The sequence below is a fragment of the Erigeron canadensis genome, chromosome 6 (genome assembly GCF_010389155.1).
Source record: "Erigeron canadensis isolate Cc75 chromosome 6, C_canadensis_v1, whole genome shotgun sequence".
NCBI lineage: Eukaryota > Viridiplantae > Streptophyta > Magnoliopsida > Asterales > Asteraceae > Erigeron > Erigeron canadensis.
The window spans coordinates 34,529,499-34,542,272 of record NC_057766.1 but is presented as its reverse complement, the minus strand read 5'-3'; the positions used below and the strand labels follow the sequence as shown (position 1 = coordinate 34,542,272).

At 33.5% G+C, this 12,774-nt stretch overlaps 2 protein-coding genes across 2 annotated transcripts; one reads left to right on the top strand and one right to left on the bottom strand.

Moving 5' to 3' along the window:
- LOC122604768 (serine/threonine-protein kinase PBS1) lies at positions 1 to 1,805 on the bottom strand. The gene is made up of 3 exons (XM_043777637.1): positions 1,627 to 1,805; positions 718 to 1,106; positions 1 to 342 (listed from the first exon to the last, which is right to left on the bottom strand). Exons 1-3 carry the CDS (start codon positions 1,745 to 1,747, stop codon positions 1 to 3), a joined length of 852 nt encoding a protein of 283 aa, XP_043633572.1. The 5' UTR covers positions 1,748 to 1,805.
- Positions 1,806 to 7,422: 5,617 nt separating this feature from the next.
- Positions 7,423 to 12,774, top strand: LOC122603650 (regulation of nuclear pre-mRNA domain-containing protein 1A). The gene is made up of 8 exons (XM_043776418.1): positions 7,423 to 7,768; positions 8,569 to 8,702; positions 8,876 to 9,123; positions 10,341 to 10,460; positions 10,543 to 10,693; positions 10,966 to 11,099; positions 11,197 to 11,232; positions 11,923 to 12,774. Exons 2-8 carry the CDS (start codon positions 8,627 to 8,629, stop codon positions 12,631 to 12,633), a joined length of 1,476 nt encoding a protein of 491 aa, XP_043632353.1. The 5' UTR covers positions 7,423 to 7,768; positions 8,569 to 8,626; the 3' UTR covers positions 12,634 to 12,774.

Here is a 12,774-nt window from a genome sequence, read left to right as displayed (position 1 = left end):
TCATCGTGTTGGCCTTGTTTCTTCATTTCTATATTGTTCTCCCCAAATTTTGGCATCTGCTATGGCCTTTGCTCTCTCTTCCTTCTCTTGTTTAAACAAGTCATCTTCATCCTCCCCCGAATCTTGATTATGATCACCAACCACATGCGGATCAGACAAATATGCAACGATATCCAATGCATTGACAACTTCACTCATGTCTGGTCGATTTTCAACATCATCATTCATACACATCAATGCCACCTCCACTGCTTTTCTTACCGATCTTTGCATAAACTCCCCATTCATCTTCGGGTCTGCTAGTTTCACATATCCTTTTTTATCTATCAGCATTGGTTGCGCCTAAACAAACATCAAAACAAAATGATTAGCAAGCTGAAAACGTTGCCTAAAAATGGATTTAGGGGGTGTCTGCTGGTCTGAATTTGCATTCTTGAAGTGATTATATAATATGTTAATATTTCAGTATTAAGGATATATGCATAGTCTTATACGTAAACAAAAGTTGCACTATTTTTTATTGATCATTCAAATATTTATAAAATGATACTCCAACCCCTAATGCATTATGTATTTTTATATAAATACTAAGTGGGGTAAATAAGCAATATGATTTTACCATTATAAAACAAATTATGTTGCAAATATTATAAAACTAATTATCCAACCCCTAACGCATAATATATGTTTATACACATAGTTAGATAAATAATGTACCCATTCGATGAGATACTGCCCTCCTTCCTTTGTTTTGTCAACTGCTTGTCGACCCGTTACTAGCTCCAAAAGAACCACCCCAAAACTGTATGTATCAGATTTTATGGTCAAGTGACCCGTGAACCCATACTCGGGTGCACAATAGCCCACTGTGCCCATTACTCTGGTTGAGACGTACAACTTATCTCCTAATGGCCCGAATTTAGCCAAACCCAGGTCAGAAATCTTTGGGTGGTACCCTTCCCCCAATAAGATATTGGCTGATTTCATGTCCCTGTAGATGATGCTAGGTTCACAATGATTGTGCAAGTAATCAAGCCCTCTGGCTGTACCTACTGCTATCTTCATTCGTGTATTCCAATCGAGTGGCTTCATATGCGGTTTAGGATCTGCCCAAGAACTAGAATAAGTGAGTGCAATCCTGTCACTATAAAATAAGGGAGTCGAAAGGGCCATTTTAATGTGGGTTAGTTGGTTGCCCAAAAAACACATTTTTGTTCCCTTATTTCCCAACTCCCATACATACAAGATGCTTTAAACCAATATCACTGCAATGACAATCTAACTCTTTGGATAAAGAGTCTAAAATTGCATGCATTAATAGTATACTTTATATGATATTTGGCTCTTGCAACCCAGTAAAACATTTTCAAGTTTAACTAATTTTGTTATTTGACATGTCTTACTACTAACCAATATTGATTAGCTCTAAGGGGGTCAAAACTGCTGACACTCCAAACAAGGCGTATCCAAGTGTTCTGAAGCCTAAAACAAACTTTCTATACGGGTCTTACAAAATAGGGCGATTTCTTTAGGCCTAAAGTCTAGGGGCCTAAAAACATTCACCCTATTGGCATTAAAGTTAAGACGACCTCGTCTCCAAATAACAATATAGAAACGACGCATTACCATGTAGGTGTTGTTCTAGGGACCCCAAGGGCATGAATTCATAGACAATAAGTTGTTTATCACTTTCAGAGCAGTATCCAATCAAAGTAACAATGTTTGGGTGGCATACAAGTGAAAGCATCGAGATTTCAACTTGAAATTCCTTATTCCCTTGCAAACCATCCTGATTTAGTTTTTTAACAGCTACAACCTGATCATTTTGTTAGCAAGTTAAAATTTAAAAACATCACGTTATAGCGAACAAATCAAAGGTGTAAAGGTACAGAAAGTCAGTTACTTGGTTTGAGTCTTTTAGCTTTCCTTTATATACTTCCCCAAACCCACCTTCCCCAATAAAGTGGCCACTTTTGAAGTTATCTGTAGCCTTTACAAGTTCCTGGTAACTGAATTCCCTTTGCTTGTTTACTTTACTATTTGCAGGATCACGAATCTTCAAAGATGACGGTGTTGTTCTTGATTCTTTCTCGTTTGTTTTCGTTTCAGGCTTCTCATAATCCACTTTTTGAACTGCATTTCATATCATGTATAAGATCCAATATCAAAAAGATGGAATTCAATCCGCTTTATTGAAAACTAAAAGTTGTTGAAAGAGCGGTCACGTTTTACGTTGCTCATGCTAAACTGTTCTTAATAATTTAGCGAGATTTTGAATTTAAAATACATTGCATTCAAAACAGAAATTGAAATCCTACAATTAAACCATCATGGTACGTCATGGTGCACGCCTAAAATATTACTCGTACTATTAAGTTGGTAAAATTTTAAATCTTGATATTAATAGCTGTCCTTATAAATCAATTTCATGTGAATTAAATAGGACATATACATAGATCGAGAGAAAAATGAAGACAATAGAAAGAAAGAAATACATACGTATACATAGACACATATATTGCAAGGAGACCTGTTGGACTCTTGACGGTATGAGGTGCCTTCAAGTTATTATGTTGTTCCTTGGAAACAATGGTATTGTCGGGATTAACTTTCTGACGACCTGGAAAACACAAACATATTAATCCTCCCATCTTCTCCCACCTATCATCAATCACCCCCTTCAAACCACCCCACATTCTTAAATGCATGACCCACCAATACAAATGCAATTAGGGTTCTTATGTGGGTTTGTTAATTGAATTCATGTGGGGATTTGAAAAACTAGAAAGAAAAAGAAAGGAGAAAAAAACCTCCTATTGAACAATGGCTCTACATATATATTGCTGATTTATTTTTCATGCATGCAAAAAGGACTTTAAGATAAAGATTAATAATCACTTTGGCCAAAATTTGTACAAAATATTACTTACGGATGACATAGATTATGGTCCGGTTTGTTTAAGACTTAATGGACATAATAAAAAGGGCAGGGATAATCGTACCACAACATTTGATACATCTATTACACTGTACATATATTATAACAAACTGTACAAGTAAGTAATGCATAAAAATAGTAGATTAATTAAATTTTGTGGTACGAATATCAGTTCCCTAATAAAAAGGTATTTAACCCATCAAGTCAATCAAAGACTTAATAGATAAAAAAACGCGCCCCGTATCTCGACCACCATTTTTAGTAACTTGACCAGGCACATTTTGCAGCGAGGGTCGCTGCAATAACCCTCGCCACGTCAGCTTTCCACTCACCGCTTTAAATGTTTGACCCGACCGTTTCTCCACTTATTGCAGCGAGGGTCGCTGCAATAAGTTTACCCCGACGCCTTTTTAAAAACCGATCCACCCATCATCTATTCCATCATTTTCAGATTACACTTCCTCCACCCTTCAAATTATAACATTTTTTTACACTTTTTCTTCCTCCACCCATCTATTGCAGTACCGCCGCCAGCCACCACCACCGTCGACCGCCAGCCACCACCGTGCAGTACCGCCAGCCTTCTCTTCCTCCACCATCTATTGCATTACCGCCGCCAGCCACCAACGTCCACCGCCAGCCACCACCGTGCAGTACCGCCCGCCGCCGCCGCCGTCCACCGCCAGTGTCGGGATTATCCTCCCCCAGCCTTCTCTTCCTCCACCATCCATTGCATTACCGCCGCCAGCCACCACCGTCCACCGCCAGCCACCACCGTGCAGTACCGCCCGCCGCCGCCGTCGTCCACCGCCGCCGCAGTACCGCCAGTGTCGGGATTATCCTCCCCCAAATTCCGGTCGGTCGTCTTCCCCAAATTTTCAAGCCATTTCAAATTGTGGTATGTATTTTATATTTTTCCCAATATCCAAACCATTATTTTTTAGTATCTAGACCATTACTAATTTTTGCAGCGACCCTCGCTGCAAAAAGTGAAAAAATTCGGGCCTTTCAAATTGTGGTATGTATTTTATGTTTTTCCCAATATCCAAACCAGTATTTTTTAGTATCTAGACCATTACTAATTTTTGCAGCGACCCTCGCTGCAAAAAGTGAAAAAATCCGGGCCTCCATGGTATGTTAGTATAGTTTTTGTACATATATCAATTTTGTTAATTTGTTAGAATTATTAGTTGTTTATAGGATTTTAATAGGTTTGTTAGTATATTGGTATGTTATTATTAGTTTTGTTAGTTTTGTTAATTAGTTAGTTTTGTTAGAATATTGGTATGTTAGTATAGTTTTTGTATATTTATTAGTTTTGTTAGAATATTGGTATGTTAGTATAGTTTTTGTATATTTATTAGTTTTGTTAGTATAGTTAGTTTTGATTTATTGATAATTTAGTGATTTGTTAGGAGCCACGAATTTGTTTTGTTAGTGATTTGTTAGAATATATATCTTTAAATGCAAAATTAAGAAGATTAGAATTTGTTAAAAAATTGATTAAAATAAATAGGCAAGATTATGTAAAAATTTTGATTAAATAAACTACTTAAGACGTAATAAAATTTAGTTCAACAAAAATATACATAAAAATTAAGTTCAAAAGTATAAAAAACGTAATAAAATTTAGTTCAACAAAAATATACATAAAAATTAATTATAAAAATTAAGTTCAAAAGTATAAAAAATTAAGTTAAAAAGTTAATATATTGATTTGTTAGAATATTTTAGTCATTAGTGTTAGGTGTTTTACTTTTTGGTTAGAATATTGACAAAATAAAAATGACGTAGATTAAAATTTGTTAAAAAATTGATTAAAATAAATAGCCAAGATTATGTTAAAAATATATGTATTGAACTAAATATACAAAATTATTTAAAAATTTGAATTAAAAATTTTGATTAAATAAACTACCTTAGACGTATTAAAAATTACTATAAAGTTAAATTTAAAAGTATAAAAGTAAATTTATATTGTATAAATGGAGTTCTAAAAATTATTATCAAGTAAAAAAGATATATATAAAAGTAATTAAATTTGTGATAATTTTGTTATATGATTTGTATTTTGCAAAAAACGTATAATATGATTTGTATTTTGCAGTATAGATGGCGACTTACCATGGCGGTGATGGCGGCAATGAAGACCCACATCGACCATGGTGGAAGATTACATGGGGCTGCAAAGGCAGCGGCGGTAAGGAATTTGGTTTTTTTATAATTCATATTTTAATTTAATATTTTTTTACTAACTTGTCTTTTTAGAATTTGGTTCTTTATAATTCATATTTTAATTTAATATTTTTTTTACTAACTTGTTTTTTTAATTTTTTCTAGCCCCACGAAAGGGAAAGGGGAGGGGGCCATGTCAAAATTTAAATTTGGAGGCTGAGTTTGCGAAAAAGGGCCGCCTGTCGATCGACTTCGACACGAGCAACTTAAAAACGTTTTAAAGTCATTTGATAATATTTTCCTTGTGCAGAGTAATTATTACCTTGAGCAAATCAGCTCCCATTTTAAATATGCAATATCTAACATTTTAAATTATTTTTTTTTAACAAATTATCATTAATTTGTATACTAATAAATATCTAACATTTTAAATATGCAATATCTAACATCTTAAAATTGCAATAAATATAACAACGAAACACAAATTAAATAGTACTAAAATATAAATATTTTAATGATATTTGCCTAAATTATTTTTTTTTTAACAAATTATCATTAATTTGTATAATAATAAATATTTAACATTTTAAATATGCAATATCTAACATTTTAAAATTGCAATAAATTTAACAACGAAACACAAATTAAATAGTACTAAAATATAAATATTTTAATGATATTTGCATAGATTAGTTTTTTTTATAAAAATTATCATTAATTTGTATACTAATAAATATCTAACATTTTAAAATAGCAATAAATATAACAACGAAACACAAATTAAATAGTACTAAAATATAAATATTCTAATGATATTTCCTAAATTAGTTTTTTTTAAAAAAATTATCATTAATTTGTATACTAATAAATATCTAACATTTTAAATATGCAATAAATTTAACAAAAAACACACAAATTACTACTAAAATATAAACTAATAATGATATTTGCCTAAATTAGTTTTTTTTAAAGTTAACAAGGATACCTGATCGGTGTGAAAAACCCTAGCGTCGTAGTCAAAATGAGGGGCCGCCTCTGGTATGTCAAATTCTTCATCAGGTTCTTCTAAGTGAAGCTCAAAACCTTCCGCACCCATTTCGCCCCATATACTTTCAAAATCCATCTGAAATGATGATAAACTATAATAATAATACTAAAGATCTACAATTTATAGTATATTGAAAATCTAATGTATATCTATATATCTATATCTATATATATAAATGAAAACAATAATATATATATATATATATATATATTTAAAACTGATAATAATAATACTGAAGATTGTGAAAAAACAATGATATGGAAATAGAAAGAACAAAATAGAAAGAAATTGAAAACGATAGTTAAACTTTCGGATGAAAACAATAATATATATATAAATTTAAAACTTATAATAATAATACTGAAGATTGTGAATGAAAGAACAATGATATAGAAATAGAAGGAACAAGTAGAAAGAAATTGAAAACGATAGTGCAACTTTCGGACACTAATTGTTTCCATATATAGAACCGTGTGTTCACTGTTGAGTTGATGGTCCACAGTGTACGGTTTCGTACACTGACTTTTTGCAGCGACCCTCGCTGCAAAAAGTGTGATCATTTTACTAAAAAACTGGTAGGGTCACCAGACGCCTAAAAAAAAAACAACTTATTTAATTATTTAGTCATTCAATCTATTCAATCACTTAATGCTTAAAAAAAACAAACATGCTTTAAATCGTGGATGGGGTCTACAAACTAAAAAAGTCGCCTTTTAGCAATTAAAAACTGGACATGTGTACCCCTCAAATGAAAGTAGAGGTCGTTCTTTTTCACAAATGAAACTTAACACCAAAACAAATAAACATACAACCTTATTTTTCAAATCTAGTAAATATCGGCTCAAGTTACGTCTTACCCCCATTTATCAAAACCTTCGTCTTCAAATAACTAACAATACCCACAAAAGCTGTCATCAAAAAAGGCTTCTCGTGCCTCCAAAAGTCAGCTCATGCATCCACAAACAACACATTTTGGTGGACGTACGTCAGGTATACGAGTTGTTTTCTAATGGCGCCGTAAAACTTTTTCCGTTGATGAGAAAACATACGGTATTAATTAGGTCGTGTACATTTGAATGAAAAAGGTCATCTTTTCAGAATAAAAATATTCATATAACATAGTTTGAAATTCCGCTAGATGCACATGAAAAAGCTCGAAAACGATTTAAGTTGCGTATTAATCTCTCAATAAAAAGCGTCACTTTGTCGATAAGGTTGGACAAAAATAACCTCATCTATTTGCCCCGTTTTTAACCCGTGTTAGACCGATGATGACGTATACTGTACTAAAGAGTTTCAAGGTTTGGGTTTCGAATAACCTCCTCCTTCCAGTTTTCATTCCCCTTTTATTTTCCTCGGCTCTCAAACCCCAAAACCACAACCACGATAAAACTAAATCCTATTTCAATTTCCCCTAATTTCATTCAATTTTAAACCCTAATTTTATATTTTCCCTCCCATTTTATTTATTCTTCTTTCATGGAGAAATTTATTAATCCTTCATCAACATCGATTAATTAATAATAATAATAATAATAATAATAATAATAATAATAATAATAATAATCATATAATTATTAATAATAATCAGGTCATCCGCCGTAAAGGTAATTTTTCTTCTTTTTACTTAATTTATTTTTGTTTTTCTGTTAGCTGTTGTTAAATTGCTTTATCCTTGACATATTAATTGTTAAAATTGGCCGTAAAATTCGAATTATCTTATCTGTGCTGATAAAGTAACTGCCTTTTGTTATCTTTCTAGTTATGTGCCCAAGTAATTTTCTACGAGACTATATTTCAAATTATTATCCTTTAGGTATTTTATATGTTATGATTAATTTAATACGAGTATATTAACTTGTTGGTTACACATTCTAATGTTTAAGCATTGAAGCTACTCTTATGTATTGTTAAATAAATTTATCTACTTTGTTAATTTGCAATCTGTAGTTTTATGAAGTTTAAAATAAATTAGAATAGTAATAACCCAATGCTGTGACCTATAGATCATTTTAGGTAGTTTTGTATTTTAAATTTGGAAACAGATATGAAAAAGAGTATTACTTGACGGCTGGGTTTCCGTCGGCGGTGTAAGAAGGCCTGTTGTGTCATGTTTTTACCGGGTCGGAAAAATGAGTGCTTTGGTATGTTTGTATTGGTTTTATTAATGTTAAACATGGACGGGGTTTTGACGATTTGATCCATATTGTAGTATAGAATGTAGGTAAGTAGTCTGGAGATTTTCGCTTGCTAACTTGTAAATGAACTTGTATAATATGAGTATTGTTCAGTGAGACTAATTGTAATAGATTACGCTACTAAGATCTAAATAAGTAAGGTGGTAACTGTTGAATTGTATCTCCGTTCATCCTAACGGTATTTTTCTTTCAAAATCTGTGATGTGAAGGTTGACCGTCAGAAGTTGTATAATTTGTTAGCGGATTGGAACTCAACCAAAATAAACAATGGGAAGTGCATTTAACCCACAAATATTGGTTGAGAAGCTGGCCAAGCTCAATAGTTCACAGCAAAGCATCGAGAGTATCCTACTAAAGTATATATATATATTGTTTGACTTTTATAAGTTTTTCATCGTATTTTACAGAATTGAAGGTAGCATATTTACCAACTTAACGTGCTGTTTATATACTCTAGTAGCGAGAGTATCCTACTAAAATTTTAGGTTGGATGTTGTTCTCCTTAACAAGATATAGCTCTGTCACATTGGTGTATATTTCATATGAATAAGGCAAAACAAGTGGTGGAAACTTGGGCTAAACAATTCCACTGTTCTCCTCGTGATCAGCGCTTGGCTTTTCTGTATCTTGCAAACGACATTTTGCAGAATAGTAGGAGAAAGGGTGCAGAGTTTGTTGGTGAATTCTGGAAGGTTCTTCCAGATGCACTCCGTGATGTGATTGACCATGGGGATGAATCGGGAAGGAATTCTGCATTACGCCTGGTATGCTGTTTTAATCATTTTGCTCTTGACTAAAAAGTCCCTGGAGAAAAGCATGGACATTAAGAACTCAAACAATGTTATTTACTTCATGTGCATCTCATCTTTGGATAAGACCAGATAACTGAACTTTATATTGTGTTATTTAACACAAAGATATAACTGTAAAAATGTGTAGAAACATGCAAATGGTAAAACAGAGCAAAAGATAATACTTACAATAAGGCCAACATCTGCAACAACTCTAAGTATTAACTGCACAGTGACCTCCTCCCCAGGTTGATCAATAACCAACACAATAATACAGTATATTGGTTAATGGTAAATAATTCAATAGATTTTAGGTAAAATAAAACAACTATTAAAGTAAAACAAATAAAACAATAGGTTTTTCTTTACTGAAGATCACCGTGCATCACGGAAATCATTATGCATCAATTGCTTCGTGAATCTTCGTGCATCAATCTAACCATGATCTAATGGTCAAAATCTTGTCTTATTTGTTTTACTTTAATACTTGTTTTACAATACCCAACCCCTAATTCAATAATATATATTTGTCCTGTTCTTCTAGAGGAAGATATTTCAGCATAAAAGTTATTGTCTTTTATCATGCAAGTAGTGAAAGTATGCACTTCTGATAAGTTTACAGGCTTCTTTGAGTCTTTACAATTGTGCATGTAGTGAAAGCAAGCACTTCTGATAAGTTTACAGGCTTCTTTGAGTTTTTACAATTGTGCAAATAGAAACAGTGGCCCAGATGAAAATTAATTATACATGAATTTTATATGGTAATGATCTAGAAATTGATATGTGGTGTGATTCGGTATGTTTAATTGTACAAATATGCTATATTTTAAAGGGAATAATATTAATAGTGTTTATCTTTTATAGAGTGGGGAGATATATATAACCGTCGAAACAAATAGACTGGGCTAAAGTTTTATCATGTAAGAGATGGGAAATTTTATGGCATGGATTTAAAAATTGAATTTGTGAAATAAATGAACGTTTTTTCATATTCATGTTCCCTTTGTATGCTGTCTACATAATTCATGTATTTGTATCCCTCCTCCCCTCCTTCATTATGCTTCCTTTGTGACTTATTGACAAGCGTAGAGCTATATTATTTTCTTAATTTTCTTTCTTTGATGTTGTAAACACTGTAAAATGAATTGAACATTTCCTAAATCTAACATATGGTCTTGTCATTTCCACAGGTCAACATTTTAGACGAGAGAAAGGTTTTTGGTTCTCGAGGGCAGGTTCTGAAGGAAGAACTTGTTGGAAGGCACCGGGAAACGAGTGACAGAAATGGGAAGCAGCTAGGGACGAAACTGGTAAATCATTTGTTCTATTCCTGCATTAAATCTATTACTGTATTTGTGTTAAAGTTTCTTGCTTTATCTTGATTGGAATCAGCCTGCTGGAAATGCATTGGACAAGATAGTTTCAGGGTATCAAACTATATATGCTAGTCAAGTCAATGAAGATGCTGTGATTGGTAAATGCAGAAATGCCATTAGCTGCGTTGAGAAAGTGGACAAGGAAATTGGTGGCGATATTAAATCTGGTATATTTCGTCTTTGTGATTATCAGTTTTGTGTTTGTTATATCTAAAAGATTTTTAATAGAATATTAGGAGCATTAAACAAGTTGAAATTGTGAACAAGGAAATTGGCCGAGATATTAGATTTGGGATACTTCTTATTTGTGATAATTGTGATTGTCAATTTCTTTCTATCTATATTACATTTCGGTGATTTCTGTTTCGCAATAGTTGTCACTGTTTTGTTTCGTTGGTATATACTTATCTTACTTTTTTCTTTTCTATAATATCAATAGCAAATGGGTCAGGTGTTGTGGACGAGCTTAAGGGGCAGCATGCTGCCTTGAGGGAGTGTATACAGCAACTTACAGCTGCTGAATCATCAAGAATAAATCTCATGTCTTATTTGAGGGACGCTCTTCAAGAGCAGGTTAGTTGTTCGCATCAAAATGTGTACTTTTTTTAAGAATATTATATTCATATCTTTTTGTCCTGTATATGATGGCTTCCATTTTTGTTGTTTTCAGGAAACGAAGCTTGACTTAGTCCGTAGTCAACTCCAGGTAGGCTACTTTTGCATCTTATATTTACTTTGATCACAATTATTTGTTAGTTATTGTGTTCAGCTATTGGATTCCCTTTAGGTAGTTTGTTATGAATAACCATGGCTACTAATGTAGGTAGCAAAATTGAATTGCTGGTTAGTTATAAGGTATAGGGGTTAAAATGGGTTGAGCCAGGCTACTTTGACCTACAAACACTTACTGTCCATCATTTTGTACATTATAATTATCAACAATTTGTGTTTTCATTATTATTACAGATCAACAGAAACGATGTTGTTACTTGTTACCATTATAATATGTGATATATAAATATAAACTCTGAATAAAACAATGCAAGAAGTTATCTTCAAAAATAGACTTCACGGGGCTTTCCACCTGCGTGACATATTCCCTATTTAGCTCAATTTTTTACATTCAGCTTTTCAAGATAAATCATCAGCCAACTCAACTTATTCATCATTGATCGACTGAGATTTCCACATTTTAGTATTACAGATATCCAAGTAGACATCAATCTTTGTTTTTTTAGATCAAGTTGTGACAAATAGATTGCCTTGGAAAATCCACTGTTGGTTTCTAGTTTTCTTTTATTGTCTGTTGATCTGCTACTTATCATCGCTAGTCATCGTAATTATTATTAAAACTATTGATTCTCTAATAACACTTGCGATGTTCTTGTGTTTTCAGGCTGCACATGTGCAATCAGAAAAGGCTGATAATCTCTGCAGGCAATTGGGTAATCCTAATGGCATTCAATCCCCACCTGATCAGGCTATGAAAGAAACTCACCCACCCAACGTACAAGGTTACGTTCCTGTGACATGTGAACAGCCTGCCACTGTGATGTACACACGACAAACATCTCATCCTGATGATACTAAATCTGCGGCTGCTGCAGTGGCAGCAAAGCTCACGGCGTCAACATCTTCAGCTGAGATGCTCACCTATGTCCTCTCGTCGCTAGCATCTGAGGGCGTAATTCGCAATTCTATTAAAGAGTCGCCGTCAAATGATTATCCATCAAAGAGAAACAAGATCCAGAACGACCAACCTCAACCTTACATACCGTCACCACAAAATGCTCAACCACCAGCTCCACCTTTCCCACACCCAGAGTCTCAAGATCCACCACCACCGCCTCCATCATCTCCCCCACCTATGCCACCAATGCCACCAATGCAGCCATATCCAATGTCTCAATTCATGCAGTCTCCTGGGACGGTACCATATGCCCATGGCATGAACCAACAAACACCAACTATGTCTATGCCTGGATTTCCGCCTGCTGGCCCCCCAACCAATGGCGTTTCTTCATATCCAGATAATTACCAGAATTATCAAATAGAAGGTGGTTTCTATAGCCAACAACCAGCCATGCCGATGGCACCTAGACAGTAGGACATGTCACCAAATATGTAGAAGAAATCCGAGTGTTATGCTTCATAGATTTTTGCACATTATTTAGATGCCGTTTAAGTGTTATACAAGTATAAAGTTGATGATTATTTTAATGAATAGTTGACTAGATATTTGTGTGTT